Source organism: Naegleria gruberi, assembly GCF_000004985.1.
Source record: "Naegleria gruberi genomic scaffold NAEGRscaffold_39, whole genome shotgun sequence".
NCBI classification, from domain to species: domain Eukaryota; phylum Heterolobosea; class Eutetramitea; order Acrasida; family Naegleriidae; genus Naegleria; species Naegleria gruberi.
The window spans coordinates 56,766-74,468 of record NW_003163288.1 but is presented as its reverse complement, the minus strand read 5'-3'; the positions used below and the strand labels follow the sequence as shown (position 1 = coordinate 74,468).

General features: G+C 33.4%; 9 protein-coding genes across 9 annotated transcripts; 6 read left to right on the top strand and 3 right to left on the bottom strand.

Annotated features, from left to right (window-relative positions):
- Positions 1–114: 114 nt before the first annotated feature.
- NAEGRDRAFT_50823 (inositol monophosphatase) lies at positions 115–990 on the top strand (the record flags this gene model as incomplete). Its single annotated transcript, XM_002674569.1, has 1 exon — positions 115–990. The coding sequence occupies one exon, from the start codon at positions 115–117 to the stop codon at positions 988–990; it is 876 nt and encodes a 291-aa protein (XP_002674615.1).
- A 365-nt stretch (positions 991–1,355) lies between these two features.
- NAEGRDRAFT_70218 (uncharacterized protein) lies at positions 1,356–1,736 on the top strand (the record flags this gene model as incomplete). Its single annotated transcript, XM_002674568.1, has 1 exon — positions 1,356–1,736. The coding sequence occupies one exon, from the start codon at positions 1,356–1,358 to the stop codon at positions 1,734–1,736; it is 381 nt and encodes a 126-aa protein (XP_002674614.1).
- Positions 1,737–1,902: 166 nt separating this feature from the next.
- On the bottom strand, positions 1,903–2,565 carry NAEGRDRAFT_50822 (uncharacterized protein; the record flags this gene model as incomplete). Its single annotated transcript, XM_002674470.1, has 1 exon — positions 1,903–2,565. The coding sequence occupies one exon, from the start codon at positions 2,563–2,565 to the stop codon at positions 1,903–1,905; it is 663 nt and encodes a 220-aa protein (XP_002674516.1).
- Positions 2,566–2,962: 397 nt separating this feature from the next.
- On the bottom strand, positions 2,963–3,823 carry NAEGRDRAFT_70216 (uncharacterized protein; the record flags this gene model as incomplete). Its single annotated transcript, XM_002674469.1, has 1 exon — positions 2,963–3,823. One exon carries the CDS (start codon positions 3,821–3,823, stop codon positions 2,963–2,965), a length of 861 nt encoding a protein of 286 aa, XP_002674515.1.
- Positions 3,824–4,205: 382 nt separating this feature from the next.
- NAEGRDRAFT_70215 (uncharacterized protein) lies at positions 4,206–6,425 on the top strand (the record flags this gene model as incomplete). The annotated part of the gene is made up of 1 exon (XM_002674567.1): positions 4,206–6,425. One exon carries the CDS (start codon positions 4,206–4,208, stop codon positions 6,423–6,425), a length of 2,220 nt encoding a protein of 739 aa, XP_002674613.1.
- A 463-nt stretch (positions 6,426–6,888) lies between these two features.
- NAEGRDRAFT_80567 (uncharacterized protein) lies at positions 6,889–9,857 on the bottom strand (the record flags this gene model as incomplete). Its single annotated transcript, XM_002674468.1, has 1 exon — positions 6,889–9,857. The coding sequence occupies one exon, from the start codon at positions 9,855–9,857 to the stop codon at positions 6,933–6,935; it is 2,925 nt and encodes a 974-aa protein (XP_002674514.1). The 3' UTR covers positions 6,889–6,932.
- Positions 9,858–10,023: 166 nt separating this feature from the next.
- On the top strand, positions 10,024–11,808 carry NAEGRDRAFT_80566 (uncharacterized protein; the record flags this gene model as incomplete). The annotated part of the gene is made up of 1 exon (XM_002674566.1): positions 10,024–11,808. The coding sequence occupies one exon, from the start codon at positions 10,024–10,026 to the stop codon at positions 11,791–11,793; it is 1,770 nt and encodes a 589-aa protein (XP_002674612.1). The 3' UTR covers positions 11,794–11,808.
- A 1,515-nt stretch (positions 11,809–13,323) lies between these two features.
- On the top strand, positions 13,324–16,449 carry NAEGRDRAFT_70212 (uncharacterized protein; the record flags this gene model as incomplete). Its single annotated transcript, XM_002674565.1, has 1 exon — positions 13,324–16,449. The coding sequence occupies one exon, from the start codon at positions 13,324–13,326 to the stop codon at positions 16,447–16,449; it is 3,126 nt and encodes a 1,041-aa protein (XP_002674611.1).
- Positions 16,450–17,222: 773 nt separating this feature from the next.
- On the top strand, positions 17,223–17,531 carry NAEGRDRAFT_70211 (uncharacterized protein; the record flags this gene model as incomplete). Its single annotated transcript, XM_002674564.1, has 1 exon — positions 17,223–17,531. The coding sequence occupies one exon, from the start codon at positions 17,223–17,225 to the stop codon at positions 17,529–17,531; it is 309 nt and encodes a 102-aa protein (XP_002674610.1).
- Positions 17,532–17,703: the final 172 nt, after the last annotated feature.

Here is a 17,703-nt window from a genome sequence, read left to right as displayed (position 1 = left end):
AAGCATTTAATAACATTTCAAAAAAAAATACCTCAACACTCTAAACACTCCCGTTCTCTCCCTCCTTTTTAATTTATTATCCACCTACCACTCACCCACTAGGAATTTTTCAAAATGGCATCAGAAGGAACATATAAAGTTATTGATTTGGATCAAGCCTTGCAAGTTGCTTTGAAGGCTTGTGAATTGGCTGCTATTGAAATTAAACAACATTTTGCTAGTCAGCAAAAAGCCTTCTTGACCAAATCGACTGTAATTGATATGGTCACACAGACAGATAAACGTGTTGAGGAGATTGTGTCTCAACATTTACTTACAAATTATCCCGATCATCAAATTATTGGTGAAGAATATAATAATCATGATACAACTCTTATATTGAATGGATATAGTTGGATTATTGATCCTATTGATGGAACTACTAATTTTGTCCATCGTAATCCAGGAGTTTGTACAAGTATTGCATTAGCTTGTTGTGGACAAGTTGTTATGGGTGTTGTTCACAATCCAATCATGAATGAAACATTTTATGCAATTAAAGGAAAGGGATCTTTCCAAAAGACTCCATTCACAAATCAAGTTTTTGAAAAGAATGTCATTTCACAATGCGAATCAATTGAAGGATCTTTACTCTCAAGTAATTTCCCATACGGAAGAACTGAAGAAATTTTAGGAATGGTCGAAAAGAAATATGGTGCCTTCTTGAGAAGAGGATGTCATGGAATTAGAGGAAGTGGAAGTGCTGTCATTAATTTGTGTTATGTTGCAAATGGTTCACTTGATGCTTACTTTGAAAATGGAATTCAAATCTGGGATATGGCTGCTGGTAAAATTATTGTCGAAGAAGCTGGTGGTACAGTTTGTGATCCAATTGATTTGGATGTCAAGGAAGAAGTATTATTACAAAAGCACAGATGTCTTGCCACTTGCACAAAATCTTTGGCTGCTGAAATGGTCGAAGTTTTGAGAAAGATTGAAACTGGAGAATAAATTCAATTTTATCAAACTATTCTTATTCAAATATGCCACTTATTTCAATTACAATTCGTAGAAACGAATCAAGTCTTCATATGAAGATTTCATTCAAACAAGATATTAGTCCTTTGTCCATAAACACAAACTATGAAAAGATTATCAGATTTGAATTACACTATTCTTCCCAACAATAATTCCTTATTGAATCTCAATAATTTGAATAATCAACAATTAATTAACCATTCATCCAAACAAGGAGCGTCAAAAAATTGTCTCAAAATTACATTCTTTCCTCCACGGACCTGATGTAACCTCTCAATCTATCTTAAAAAATTGACTTTCCACTCTGTGAAAACTAATCAACAAAAAAATAAACTAAAATGGTTCAAACAACAGATTTCAAAGATCAATGGACATGCAGCTGTGGTGTCACCAATGCTACACAAGATATCAGAACTGTCAAATCGGATGGCAGAATTTACAGAATCTGTCAATCTTGCAGTTGTACAACTGACGTTTACATTCCGGCTCATACCCAAGTACTTTCATATAAAAATATTTCAAAGTGTTGTTCTTCTGGTTGTAATTGCACTAATTATCAAGCAGTCAGAGGAATAGAATGTCATTGTGGACATTTAGGGTCTTATCATATGAGTAATAATGTGCCTGATAAGACAGTGCAGGTAAATGATAGAGTGAAGAAGAGTGAATTGAAGGAGAGTGGATTGTCGTTTGATGTTAATTCTGTTGATGATCTTTAAATAAAAAATTTAAGTTATTGGAAAGAAGACAAAGTAGTGTAATATGAGTGACGAAATTAAGGGAAAGAGCAATGAAATAATTGGAGCGATATTAAACAGAGGCCAACTTTTCGGTGTTAATTCAATTTTATCAAAATATTCTTTTAATTAACAAATAATTCAGAATTTAAACAATGAGTTCAGTAATGGATAAATTCTTAAATTCTACTTGACAACCTTCCTTACGTGTTGGTGAGGCAGCAAAGATTCCCAATTGGAGAGGATGACTCTCATTCTGATCAAATAAGTGAGCGATTCTCAACAAGTGGAATGTCTTTCCTTCATCTAAGCTATAGTCAACTCTGACATCTCCCTTAAAAAGTTGTACCTTGATTGTGAAATAATCATCGGTATTGTGTTTTTCCAAAGGATTAGTTGACCAATCACTGTATTCTCTTGTGACAACAGCACTGGCATATGAAGTACCATGAACATACTCAATTCCAGTTTTCATCCAATGTTTCTCACCAGATCTCAACATGATTCCGGCTTGATCATAGAGATTTTGATAATTTGCCTTGAAAGAAACTTGAATTTCAAAGTTTTGATTTGTTTGTGCATTCAAACTCTTCAAATAAAGAAAATCTCCATCATCATGAATAAAATCATAATGTGTAATTCTCCAATAATCTCCTTCCGATTTTGTTGTCATTTGAATAGTTTGTAATTTTTGATCTTGGCCATAATTAATGTCCAACTTTTTACCTTCACCTGTTGACCATTGCCAGTCATCATGCTCTTTAGTGAGTGCAATTTCCTTGGTGTGTGAATATTTAATTTCTATTGGCATTTTTTTTTGTGTTTGAATGAATTGATCCTGAATCCACCCAGTAAATATTTTGTAATTTCAAAGATTTTTAGAGTTGAATGCTGTTGTCCTCTCCTTAGGACGTAATTGAACTAAGGAAGTCTGACAATGCATTTTGCATAGCACCGTAGTAAATAATTGTAATAAAAGATTTTTAAAGTTCCAACCCTCCAAAAAACACGTGTTTGAACTAAGGAAGTCTGAACAAGGATTTTCATACACAATGAAAAAGAAGGATCACCTTAATAATATTTCAGAATATATTGTTTAATAAAGGTATTAAACAATAAAAAGTAAAGATAGTTAGCTAGTATGGGATTTTCAAAATTTGGCAATGTCTCATTTCTCTCAATATCTTATTTACAATTTGTACAGTATTTTACACAACTACTAATTCTTCTTCATCCTCATCAAATTCATCAGAATGATTCTTTTGTGGAACTTTTCTATCCTTTTCAATATAATCGAAATATTCTCGTTCACCATCTTCATAGAGATGAGAAGAACCAGCACTCGATCTTGAGGCATTTCTCAAAGGTTCTTCATCTTCCAATCGTTTGGTTCGACGGAATGTAATCTTCTTTGATATTGATCCAATTAATTCAAAACATTGTTTCCTAATCGAGGTTACGGCAAGGATACAAAAAAGTCCAGATACCAATCCAAGTAAAATGATTAAAAATCCAATGGTTCTAAAAGCAATTTTTCCACTCGTTATGGTTGACCTGAATGATACAAATTGATTATTGGTTTGTGATAAGTAGCAGTCAACAATTGAACCAATCGCATACTTATTCTCCGTACTATTTGGATCATACACTATTTTATCAATACTTGTTCTTGTTGCATTCTCATTCTCAACAATTACTTCAACAGCACAATGTTGATGAATCGCCGATCTCTTGAAATGTTTACTACTGAATGGATTTGCAAATTCCGAAGATGAATCATGAAATTTATCGACCAACAGAACACAATCCACAAATTTAACAACTTTGCAACTTGTTTTTAAATTAAATTCACTCGGATACTTCCAAATCCATCCGAAAACTACCAACAAGGCTCCAAAACATATCAATCCAATCGATATCATCCCCAGCACCGACATGATCATATTCCAATATTGCATAATCAAGGCTTTAATCCTCGTACTCTTTCCAAAGTGTCTAGTCTTCCTTCCGTGTCTTTCCTGAGGTAGTTGAGTAACATCTTCCTCCGTATTATGAGAAGCAGAGAGCATACTATTTGTATAATATATTTAAAAAGTAAAATTAGATTTGATGAGGAAAAAAGAGAAATTTGATCCTCTCTCTCTTGTTGTATTATATATAAATATAAAATTATTCTTATATTCTTATTGTTGTTGTATTATAAATAATACCTTCCTCCCCTTTTTGTTTTGTTGTTGTTCGGCAGCTTTTAGGAGAAGAAGGATCTGCTTGTAATTTTTTTCGGAGTTGAATTTTTTTATAATTGGTTGAAGAACAAATTTGCAAAATTTACGGAAGATTCAAAGTCTAAGGAAATTTTGATTTTAATTTATTAGGTCGCTTAAATACCCGACAGAGTTTCAATTTAAGGTTTGACCCAATATTTGAATATTTGTATTTAATTTAAAAAAAATGAAAAAACGTTCTCATGATCAAAAATCTGGCCAGAAATCAAACAAGAAGAAGAAGAAGACCATTAATCACCACCAAAAAGAAGAAGAACCCACCGATGACATTTCACTTTTAATCGGATGGAACAATTCTAAATTTCATCAAGTTTTGGAAAATTTAAAAACAATTAAATTAATTCGTAACAATAATTATCAAGAAGATAGATCAACAATAGAAAATGAAGATTGTGAATTTATTGATTATGCAAAATATTTGGAAGAAATTTTAAAAAATGCAGAAAATGAAAAGTGTGAAGAAAATATTTGGAAATTTTATGTTTACTTATTGGCGGAAGAATTTAGTAATTTGGATTTTTGTATTGCATCGATTAGGGATAATCACTTGTTGGCAATGAAAAAGATTGGAGAGTTTTATCATAATCGAGCTAATACAGAGATTGATTATTCGAAAGCTTTCGAATGGTATATGAAAACTGCACAGGCAGGTCTATTCCAGATTGGGTCAATGTATTTGAAAGGGGTTGGAATAGAACAAGACTATTCGAAAGCTATGGAATTCTTTTTGCAAGCAGCTGAGAAAGGGCATTGTGCAGCTCAACGTACTATTGGGCATATTTATTATGAAGGAATAATAGGGGTTGAACCAGATTATACGAAAGCTTTTGAATGGTATACGAAAGCTGCAGAGAAGGGTTGTTTTGAATCACAAGCTCAAATTGGTTACATGCATTTTTATGGACAATCTGTACCACAAGATTATTCCAAAACTTTAGAATGGCTTTTAAAAGCTGAATCTCATGGAAGAGTTCCAAAACTTTTGTCAATTCAATATGATATTGGAAGTATATATTATTTTGGACATGGAGTTGAAAAAGATGTTTCTAAAGCTATGGAATGGTATCTGAAAGCTGCAGAGCTAGGTGACGTGACCTCTCAAAATGTATGTGGAAAGATTTATCATTCGAATGGTGACTATTCGAAAGCTTTGAAATGGTATTTGAGAGCAGCTGAGCAAGGGGATGCAAAGTCTCAACTTGCTGCTGGATCAATGATTGTTCTTGGAAAAGGTGTAGAAAAAGATTATTCGAAAGCTTTCGAATTGGTTTTGAAATCTGCAAACCAAAATGAGACTGAGGCAATGGTCCTCTTAGGGAATATGTATTTCTCTGGAGAGGGGTGCAATAAGGATTATTCACAAGCTTTTAAATGGTATTCAAAAGCAGCTGAGGAAGGAAATTCAACAGCACATTTTGAGCTTGGACTAATGTATCTGAAAGGAAAAGGAATCGAACAGAGTGATTCTAAAGCTTTCGAATACTATTTGAAAGCAGCCAAGCAAGGAAACTTAAATGCTCAATTGAAAATTTCATCAATGTATTGGCAAGGAAGAGGAACCGAACTAAATTATTCTGAAGGATTGAAATGGATGGGAAAGAATATGAACCTTTCCAAAAGAAAATCCATAGCTAGTTTCTTGGAACTATTTCAAGAAAAGTTAAAGCATGTCAAATCACCAATTATCGAAAAGCCAAATGTCAAATTAATGCCATTTCCATTTGATAATTTAATGAAATTGATACATTCGTATAATATTAAGGAAGGTGAATCTCATGAAAACATTCAAATTGAGGATACAATCCTCATTAAATTATCTAAAAGTGATTCAATTGAATGTGAGGGAAAGTTACTGAAAAGATCAAACTATTTCATAACTTTGTTAAGCTCAGATTGGATTAATAGTGTGGAAAGAAATCAGAATGGGCTGATGATAGTTGATTTGAGTGGAGTTTCGAATGAAATTATTCCATCTATTAAGAATGAGGGCGTTGTTGAAATATTTGATTTATATTTCAATTTTTTAAAAGAGGGAAAGGTTGCCTTTTTAAGAAAAAAGACCTTTTTTGAATTGGAATTATTACACGAATTGTGTATTTATTTAGTGGATGATTTAACAATTTCTGAAATATTAGAAATATTGAACCCAATTTATATTTACTATTTAATGGAAAAGTTCGAAAGGAAGGAACATGAGAAATTTGTATGTGGAATTGTATCGAGCTATATCCTCAAGAATCTAGATTCCAAACTTTCAACATTAATTCCTAAACATGTGATAGAGACACTCTTCTCCTCAAAATTATTGCCATTCGATTGTAAGAAGAAACTGCACGATTTACTTCCACAAGAAGGCAAGAATGAAATCTCTCAAAATGGTAAGTAATTTATTTGCTAATTTATCAAATCAACAATTAAAAAGATTCGAATACCTCAGTTGCAGTTACTACATTCAATAGAGATGAATCTGATTTTCCTCTGGTTGGAAAATTCCACTGGAAAGGCAGAAAATACTTTGCTGTAGTCCAAGATCGCTTAAGATATGTGAAATTTACAAAGGAGCGATATGATCACTTGTGTCCAGAGATTAGTGAAGTGGAAAATGAATTTTCATGCGAAGCATTCCTATTTGTTGAGGATGAGAACAATTATCCTGTTGCCTTACTATTTGATAAGGTTCCAATTGAGGGTCTAATTAATTGGCCTTCCATTATTGATGAAATTCAAATAATGGTTCTTTTTGATGGTAACCAAGTGAGGTGATATCAAATTTTGCATTTCATCTGATATTTATCATTGAAATAGAAAAGAAGATCTTGATGGAACCAATCAATTAGTTAGAAAAATTTGATTATTATCTTTTTATTATTATTTGAAGAAAAACTATTGAGAACTAATTTTGATTAGCTAAATAATCATTGGTAATACATGAGGCAACATGCTTTCCTAATAATCTATAAGCTGAAAAGTCCTCTTTGGAAAATAATTGGAATAGGGTGCTGTGATGAGGAAAGACATTATTGTTGGATTGATAGAATTTAATTCGGTCATCTTCTTCTCCTGTTAAGGTTGCTTTTCCATACCAAAGACAGCCTTTTCTTGATTCAGTTTCTTGTTGTGGTGGGTCATTGGCTGCTGTGGATTCGGATATATTATTGGTTGATTCAGGTTGTGTTTGTTCTTTTGGTGATGATTTGGAAGTAATATCTGTGGTTGGAGAAGCATTCTCTATTGATGATGTGCAATTGGTATTATTAGTATTTGAAGCAGAGGAAGGTGTTGGCTGTTGTGCTTGTTGTGTAGTATTGGTGGATGTTTGTTTTTCTTGTTTTGGTTGTTGTTTTGGTTGTGGATTCGAATTTTTCACATGTGTTTCAGTGTATTCAAATTCAATGTACAGAAAGTTACTTCTGGATAATTTGATAAGGGCACCCTCATCTTGATGAGCTCTAGTTTCCCATAAGTCAATCCTCATAAGATCATCCACTGAATACTTGTAATCATTATTATTTGCACGACTCTTGCTCGGATAACATTTAATAGAATCCTCCTTAATGATATTGAATCTAATGGCCTTCTCCAAGCAACTACTCAATTCTGAAAGAGACAATTTACTATCTTCAGTTGCATCGAATGCGAATATTTCACTTCTCATATTGTAGAGCAAGTTCAGTAATCCTAGATTTTCGTAATGTCCTCCATCTGAGAGGAAATAAGTCTTTGATGTGACATTATCTGGATATCCCACTATCATCAATAATGCTCTAAAGAGTGGGATGTAATGCAGGCTAAAAATGTTGAAGAATATTTGATATAAAGAGTATTCAGGATTTCGTCCAATATTCACCAATCTCAAAACTAGCCCTATAATAATTTGCAATCCAAAAGAATACATAATTACACCAATAACAATTATTCTATACAACCATGAACCGTAAATTAAACCACTACTATAAATTCCTTCAAAAACGTTCAAATTAGTCAAAAAGACACAAACTAACAAAAACCATTTGAAAAATTTGTCAATTGTTTTCGTTTTGTAATTTCCCAAATCAACCCACTCTCCAATATTTATACCTAAAATATATAGAACAAATGCAACGAATTGAGAAACAAGAGGAATATTAAGAGCCTCACCAAGCATTAAGGAAACAGCAGCTCCTGAAATGGAAACAACAGTTGACAGGGAAAGATTAGAAGTGTCAAGCTTGGGTAAATTATGAGTAATGGAACGGCATTTTCCTGTAGAAGAGAAGCTATAGTGACCACAGCTACCTTCTTTCTCAGCCAAATTATTAACACAACAATTAAATGTGAAAATTGGTAGGTCTTGTCTTTCTCCTGCTTTGCTTACACAAATATTCGAATGAAGAAAGTTTTTCAAACCAGAATTGTAGAGCTCTCTGAATGCAGAATTCAAATACTCGGACATGAATAGCTCAATGGCAACCCAAATCGATGCAAAAGTTTTCAAACATACTAGCTCAGCTTCTGAATTGTTGATTGTTGGTATCATTGTAAACTCTCCGTAATCACCAAATATTTGCCACAGACAAAAGTGACTTGCAATCCACAACAACATAATTGGAGTACAAACGATTAGAAAGAAGCCAGATAAACCCATTGCAACAGTTTCGCCCAATTTGAAAATATTCTTTCCTGTAGCAAAGATGAAACCAAAGATAATAGCCATAACTATCCATCCCACCAAATACAAAGAATTAAAGATGTGGTGCGAAGCTAAGAAGGAGGATTCTCCCCAAGATACTAAAATCAATCCTTCTACAAACATTGTAAACTTTAAACATTCTACAAAAATGGAAAGCAAGAAACTCAATGCTAACAAAGGTAAAATCAATAATCCGCCTACTCCTATAATTGCAGCTGGAAAATATATGAACACAATTTTAAAACCTCCCCATATCCTTTTAACTGATTCATATTTCAAAATGAAATTAAAACATTGCAAGAAAGAGTTAAAACCATCCATCAAACAATCAAAGAAACCATTATTGTAATGATTGACATATCTCACTTTAACAACCCAAGTAATAAGAACCAAAACCAATACCATTAGAATGGAAAATACAGTAATGACTAACTCTCTTGGAAAAACTGACCATCCAAAAGAAGTATACTTTCCCTGAACTATATCATTAGCAATACTCGTAAATTGCAAGAATGATAATATGAAATACTGTGCCTTATCTGTCTTTTCACTCACAGAAATAGTCCCATTACTAATTAAAGGAACGTGGCTCAAATAACTTGTCATCTGACCAGTGGCATTGTCATTGACATTATAAACAACACCTGCAAATAAGAAATTTCCAAGCAAGATGCACAAACAAAACCACAATAAAAAATTATGTAAAGCACCAACAAGAAAGAAACAAGCAGTTCGCAAGGCAGCTATTCCAGAAACTAAATAATTGGAATTTCTTTCAAAGGTTTCTTTCATTTGCTTGAATGCTGTTTCGAATGGATTGTTAGGTTGCTCTGGTTGAGTTAATTGAGCGATCAAATAAGAGTAGAAACTAGACGAAGCATAGCCACCTCCACTCACACTTGAGAATTCTTTTACATTTGTCATTAATTCACCTTCGCTAAAAACTAAAGCTTCAATCACGCCAACCATAAAACTTGCTGAGCGAATTCCACCACCACTGAAAGAAACTCCCAAGTTTCGTCTAGGTTTCTTTTCATCATTTGGTAATGGTTGGTTGGAGGAGGTGTTTTCAGGTGTGATTTCAACTGAGGAAGAATCATCTTTTGGTTTAACATCATGCAACAAAATCGCATTCTCATCACGTTCCATTTTTTTGACAAGTAACTGTTGACAAGTTGATCCAAGCCATTGGGAATTGATTGAAATCACGTTGATTTCTAAATGAGAAGTTAATTTCAAATTAACTCAAAAATTAAAGTAAGAGATCAAAACATTCGACAACCATCATTCTCATGCCAACTTCCTCAAAAAAATAATGAGAATTACCATTCTTTTTATTTTGTCATTATTTGGCATGTCACTAATCCAATTCGCCCTCCCACAACAATACGCAATCACAACAGTGGCAGGTGGTGGCTCTGACATTATTGGAGACAATATCCCAGCAACCCAAGTTTTTCTCAACAAACCATACGGTCTTGAAATTCATGGAGAATTGTTGTACATTGCCGACACTTATAATGATAGAATTCGTGTGATGAATTTAACAAGTCACAAGATTAGAACAATTGCAGGAAGTGGTGTGAGAGGATTTAATGGAGATTTTTCGATGGATGCGATGCAAGTCATGTTTCGTCAACCTGAAGATGTGAAAATTGATCCAACGGATGGGAATTTAATAATTTCTGATACTTTCAATAATAGAATTAGGAAAATGTGGAAAGAGAGTGGTAATGTTTCGACCATTGCTGGAACGGGAGCAACAAATACAGCACCAGGTTTAAATTTTAATTCTGACAATATTTTGGCAGTTGACAGTTTGTTAGCTTGGCCACTTGGAATTCTTCCTCTTTCCAATGGAGAGCTCATCATTAGTGATATGTGGAATCATAGAATTAGAAAAATTCTAACCAATGGCACCATCACTACTATATATGGTAATGGACTTGAAGGTTCTGCTGCAGATGGATCAATCGCATTGAATTCAAGAGTTTGTGGCCCTGGTAGTGTTATTCGTCTCGTTGATGGTAGTTTAGGAATTGCTGAAATTTACACAAACAAGATTCGGTCAATTAGTTTAGAAAATGGAACTTTGACAACTTTAGGTGGAATTGGTCCAGTTGGAATGGTAATTAAGAATGGAGGATTGAGTGGAGATGGAGGGCTAGCTATCAATGCAAAGTTGAATAATCCTCACTTTATGGCAACTTCACCAAGTGGCGATTTGTTTATTTCAGATTCGTATAATGGAAGAATTAGAAAAATTCAAGCGAATGGAACAATTTCAACAATTGCTGGAATGGGCGCCATTAATGTCAATTGGGGAACTTTAAATTTTAATGGAGATTTCAAGATTGCAACCCAGGCGTTATTGAGCTTTCCAACTGGAATAGTTTACGATAAGAAAAATGATGAAATTTACTTTGCAGATTCGAGTAATAATCGAATTCGAAAGCTCTCACTTTCAATTTTCTGTAATGGTACACTATACACGAATTCATCAGTTTGTAGTGGAAATGGAAAGTGTATTGCAACCGAAACTTGTCAATGTAACTCTGGTTGGAAAGGTCAACTATGCGAAACACCTGATTGTGGGCTAGTTCACAATTGCAGTTCATATGGTAACTGTATAGGTCCCAATCAATGTCAATGCGAAACTGGATACCTTGGAATTGACTGCAGCATTCCAACATGTGAAAATATCTCATCACTCAATTCAAGTTTCGTCTGCAGTGGAAATGGCAAATGTCAAACTTTAAATTCTTGTAATTGCAGTGAAGGATATTTTGGAATAGTTTGCCAATTGACAACTTGTAATGGTTTTCTATCAAATTCAAGTCAAGTTTGTTTGGGAAGAGGTAAATGTGTTGGACCAGAAAAATGTTCATGTTTCGGTTCGTGGGTTGGATCCAATTGTGAAATATTCGATTCTTCTCCCAAGTTGAAAGAATACGATGAAACTGGTTTAATTGTCAGTATGACCATATCTGGTGTCATTTTACTCATTGCCTTCATTCTAGATATTGCCAGTTGTGTTAACATTCCCAAGCTGAGAATGAAATTTAAAAAACAAGAATTGAATTAAAAAAACTTTACATGTATTCTTCGATACGTTTGATGGAAGTTAGTTCACCTGTGGTTGTGTCGATTAGGTCGTAGGCTGTGATCTTGGTGCCACCGACGTATTTGGTTGATTTCAATATTGGACCATGAAAGGTTTCGAATTTGGAGAGAATTTCGAATTGTGACCAATCTTTAGCCCAGTTTCCATGTCTTTTTAATTCGATATTGCTTGCATCAGTCAATTTGTCGATCACTCCAAAAGCTTGTAAAAGACCAACTCTATAAGAAAAGAGAAATATTTCTCCATTTCTTTCGAATAGATTCATATGAGTATAATCATTATACCAGTTGAATTCCCACAGAAGAATGTTGTCCTTGTAGAAGCAGGCTTTACCACTATTGTAGTAAGCAAAACGTCTCCTTCCTGAAGCATTGAATTCGAATTTTAATGACATTTTTTTTAATCTGTCATAATAAAAACATTGAAGTATGACATATCCTCAATTTCTCTATTTGAACAATAAATGGTGAACAGTTTCATTAATATATCAATTCTGTTTTGATTGGATTATTATCTGAGATTCACGACTTTACAATGACGATAAAAAAAATGTAAAACATTTATTTCTTTGCAAAAGGAAGGAATTGAGATATTTCTTCCCTTTCTACTTCTTCTTGCAACATTTATCCAATTCAATTTATAATTTAATAACAATTAATTTTTTATGAATTTTTAATTCTTTTATTACGACAATAACGAATCTATTCAGATTCTCATAGGTTCTTTTAAAAATTGTTGGAAAATTACATACATGTATTTAATGATGTAGATTATAAGAGTGTATGTCTATGGAATCGGATTGGTTTCCTTATGAACCAACAAGGCTTTTGAAGAACACTATGTTGTTCTTATCGGAATGAGAAATACTTTAATTTCAATACACCCTCGTTAGTACTTCAATTGTTATTTTAATAATATTTCCTCAAAAAGGATTTCCTTAAAATTATAATTGAACGTTCTTATGATACACAACTACAACAATTTACAAAATAATTTTATATTATTATAAATGAATTATTCCTTGTTGACTTAATTGATAAGGACTGTTAGGAGGATGTTTGGTTTATAGATACGATTACTACTATTGTGAATTTGGAATTGGCAGCCAATTCTTCCATAGCAGGTTATTGGAAACAAACACAACAAAATAATCCTTGTTACGAGGTCAGTAGTTGCATGTCTATACTTGCAGTAGTGCACTTTTGAAGGCAAGTACAAACAAAATCGAGCGTGTGGTGACAAGTAATGTTGGGGAAAAGGGTCAGATATTTTCACACCATCCTAAACGGGAAGTATCGTTTAAATCATTCACAATATTGAAGGGGTCATTTCGTAAACTGTCTCAAATATGATGATATTTTCCAGTCTGTGTAGACAGTGGAATCAGTGATTGCACCTCTTATTGGAAACCCACACAATGTATATTTTCGAATATTGTCCATGTTAATAGGGTTTTTATCTGATGAAAAAAACAACAAGATTTGCAAAGGAATGAAATCGATAGGATCGCATTCTTTCACTTTCGAGAGTTCATCATCACTTCTCATTGTGCTGATTTTAACGCTGCTCATCAATGAACAGTTAAATGCGTTCCAATTCTCAACTCAATTTACCAAAAATCAACTGGTGTGGAGTGATGATAGGCATCAATATGTAAACAGTACACAGAAAGTTGGCTTTGTAACACTATCGTTTTCATCTACAAAGAATACTTTGGCATGGGAAATTATTTACCCAAAAGTAGCCGATTCACAAGTGATGAATTCTTCCAACCTGAACACCACACTCACTTTTTCACATTTCCGATTAATTCACAATAATATTTTGAATAGTAATACCTCCAAACAATTGTTGTTACCTTCTTCGGATTTCTTCGATTACAGAGCTAAGAGAAACGATGATGGATTGGATTTGAATTATGAGAAAATGTTTTTTAATTTGAATGGAAATCAAGTTTCTCTTGTCAGTGATAGCATTGAAATCTCAGAATTGTACAAGAATAAGTATTACATGCAGTGGTTCACATTGCAGCTGAATATTACTCATCTTAGAATGGAATTGCCATATTTGGTGGTATTAAACCAGACATTCACTTTGGATTATTATACAAATCAATTGCTCAACCAAATCAAACAATCCAATTATACCTATTCAACATTGAAACTATTGAATTCTTCCCTTTTAATTTCAGATGTCAAAACATCAGAGCCAATTACAAACATTTGCTCTTCCTCTTCTCCAATAATACCATTCGCTTGGAATTCATGGAAATTATGGGTTGTCGTTGCTTTCCTCCTACTCATGCTCACACTTTTGGTCTTGACAGTTTGGCGTCCCTATGTCGTTATTCTCTTTACCATTGTCATTTTCAATCTGTCAGGAATTCTCACTCTCGATCAGACACTCAGTGGATTTGCAAGTAGTGGAACACTCGTGATTGCATTACTATTTCCCATTGTGAAAGCTGTCACTCAGAATTCACTCGTTTTGAAATTTTCAAAACTCTTATTTGGTTCTCCAATCAAATTCAAAAACATGGAAAAGAGTAAGGTTTTACAACACTTATCCTTACTAGTTCCAACATTGAGGATTTGTTTGGTGTTTTCCTTGATAAGTGCTTTTGTAATCAACACACCAGTGGTTGTTTTAGGTTTACCAATTGTAATGGAATGGGCTAGACAACATAAGGTCTCACCTTCAAAGTTTTTAATGACACTTTCTTTCATTATTTCTGGAAGTGGATTTTTGACATCGATTGGAAATTCTCCTAATATTGTGGCCAATGAATTGTATACCAGTTATGGTTATAGAGCTTTAGAATTTTACGAGTTTGTTTATGTTGGAGGAATTTTGTGTGTTGTGACGATTGTCTATCTCATTACCTATGGTTTGTGGATTGTTCCAGATGAGATTAGGGGAGAATCCAAAAAGTTGAAGAGAATTAATGTGAATTTTGCTAAAAAGATAAAGAAACTAAGAAACAAGACGAAAGAGAGAATGGAAGAGTTTATTGCAGTGGTGAGAATGAATCAATTATCATCTCAGAAGCATCATACGAAACCTTATATGTTGTTTATGAACATGTTGGGGAGAAATGAAGAAAAAATTCTGAAAGTTTTAGAATTGGATAATATTGAAATTGTGGAAGTTATTAGAAAATGTGAAAAGAAAGTAGAGGAAACCAAAACTCAAAAGAAAATGGAATCTATTCAAAATACCTCTCCTGCAAATGCAGAAACTATTTCCATAGAAATAGACATGGCAAAAATCGAAACTGACACATCCGAAGAAACCATACGAATCAAACCAGTTCCAAAAGATCTTGTCATTGAAAAGGATGATATTCTAATGTTCAAAGGAAATCCCAAATCCATCTTGAAACTCCAATCAATGGTATTTGAGATTGAGGAGTATAAGGAGGTTAGTCTTAAACCATATGAATATCGATTGTCAACAATCAATCCATCAATTCAAGAGTTTACCCAAATGAGAGGTTCACAACTTTCCTTAATAAGTCAAGATTCAAATGAGAATAGTACAATCTCATCTGGTGGAGGAAGTGATCAGAATGATATCATTACAAAATTATATTCGAATCTGAAGAGAAATCATCCAAAGAAGAATGAAAGCTCCAAAGCAGAAACATCCAAAGAGACAGTAGTAGAAGAAACAAGTCAATTAGAATATTTTGAAGTTGTGATTGGCAATTCCAATCCTTGTGTTGGTGAAACTTATCAAATTTTCGAATTAAGATATCAAGTTACAGTACTAGCTATTCGAAACATGTTTTATGAGGAAAAGGAATCTGAAACTGCTGAAAACGATCTGAGAACTTTCCAAGTCAACACAGGAGACACCATTTTGGTCATTGGAAAACCCAGATTCTACACCAATCATCATAATTCCACTCGAGAATTTTACATGATTTCCAGATTTTCAGAAGTTTCTCCTACGGACAATCAATTTATTCAAAGACCATTCCAATTCAGAATTCCATTCACTAAGAAGGTATTTCGATTATGGTGGTGGGAAAATTGGATTTTCCTATTCTTTGCAGCCATGATTGGTTGCGCCATATATGGTTATCCAATGGTTCAGTGTAGTTTAGTCACTTTTTGTGTTATCATTTTGTTTGGATTGATTTCTCCAACAGATGCATTAGAAAGTGTTGATTGGGGACTAGTAATATTGGTTGGATCATCCATTGGCATTGGAACTGCCATCACTCAAAGTGGAATAGGACAAGGAATCACACAAGTTTTGAAAATGGCAAATGTTCCAATCATTTTACTTCCAGCATTCATAACTTTCATCACTCTCATCATTGCACACATTATTACTGGAAGTGCTGTTGTTGCAATTTGCATTCCGATTGCTGTGTCCATAGCTCAATCCTATGGATTAAATGCTCGATGTTTTGTAATGTGTGTAATTTATGCATCTCAATCAGTTTTTGCATTTCCTTTGGGATTTTCGGGGAATATGTTGGTGATGGGAGTTGGAAATTACAAATTTTTGGACTTTTTTAAAGTAGGTCTTCCCTTAACGATCATTTATTGGATTTTGATTAGTGTGTTGGTTCCAGTGGTTTGGGGATTGACTTTACCAAACTTTTGAAACTATTCTATTGTAAACTAAACTAAACACTTTAAAAAAAATACCACAAGATCAATCACCATTTTGTTCGCTTCCATCAGAAATTCTCCAACAAATTCTTTCGTATATTATTTTGTTGGATTTTAAGAATTATCGGAGAGATTGGAAAATTAAATCACAAATTGAGTGTATTCATAATTTTCAATCAATTTCCAAGAGTTTGAATATTTCAAAAGAATTTAATGAATTTTGTTGTGAATTTTGGTGGCACGTTTTATTAATGGAATGTTCGGATGTTTTATTGGAAGATTTGATTGAGAGACGAAACTTGAAATGTGAACTTTCGGATAGCTATGAACTGAAACGAATGGTATTAACATTTATTCAAATTCGAAATAAGACAGTAGTTAAAACGAAACGCAGCGTGAACGTAATGCTTATGGGTGGATTAGGTTAGTTTAATTCAATTGTTAAATTCTTATTCGAAATTAAGGTAAAACATCTCTGGTAAATCGTTATGTTTCGTTTGATTCTGCTAGAGATGATGCTGTACAGGTTAGGCTTATACTTAGCATTACTGGAGAGGAGGTCCGCATTTATGATTGTAGGTTTCTCTAACTTTCGAATATTTCAAGCAATTTTCAGATGATCCACTTGTTGCAGATTTTCATATTAATCGTCAAGATTCGTTTGTCATTGCGTGTCCATTGAGCTCTTCTTTCAGCTCTTTGAAAATAGTTTCGAATATAATTGAAAAACTTTCCAATAGATTTCATGATTTACCAATTAATGAGATGTCATTTGTAATTGCTCTAACAATGATGGATTTATTGAAAGATTCAGAAAGGAATGAAATTATTTCACAACACAAAAAGGAACTCACCTCACTTGTCAAGAAATTCCAATTGACAAATTGTGTAATTATTGAAAGTAGTGCCGAATTAGATATTAATGTGGATGCGATATTTAATGAAGCAATAGAGAGATGTAAAAATAAGCATGTGGATAGTGTAAAGTTATTGGAATCGGTTATTAAGGAAGATTACAAAATAGTATTTAACAATTATGGATTGAATAATCGATGGTATTGTAATATTTTGTAAAACAATTGATAATCGATAATTATTTTTATCTATATGGGTGAATTCATTGTAAAAAACAGCATGAAAATCGGGCCGTTCCACATTAGGAAAGTCAACTCTGATTTACCAAAAAAAAAACAGCAGCAATTTTCACATCAACAGATGGACACGAAACTCGTCGCGGGAAGGATGC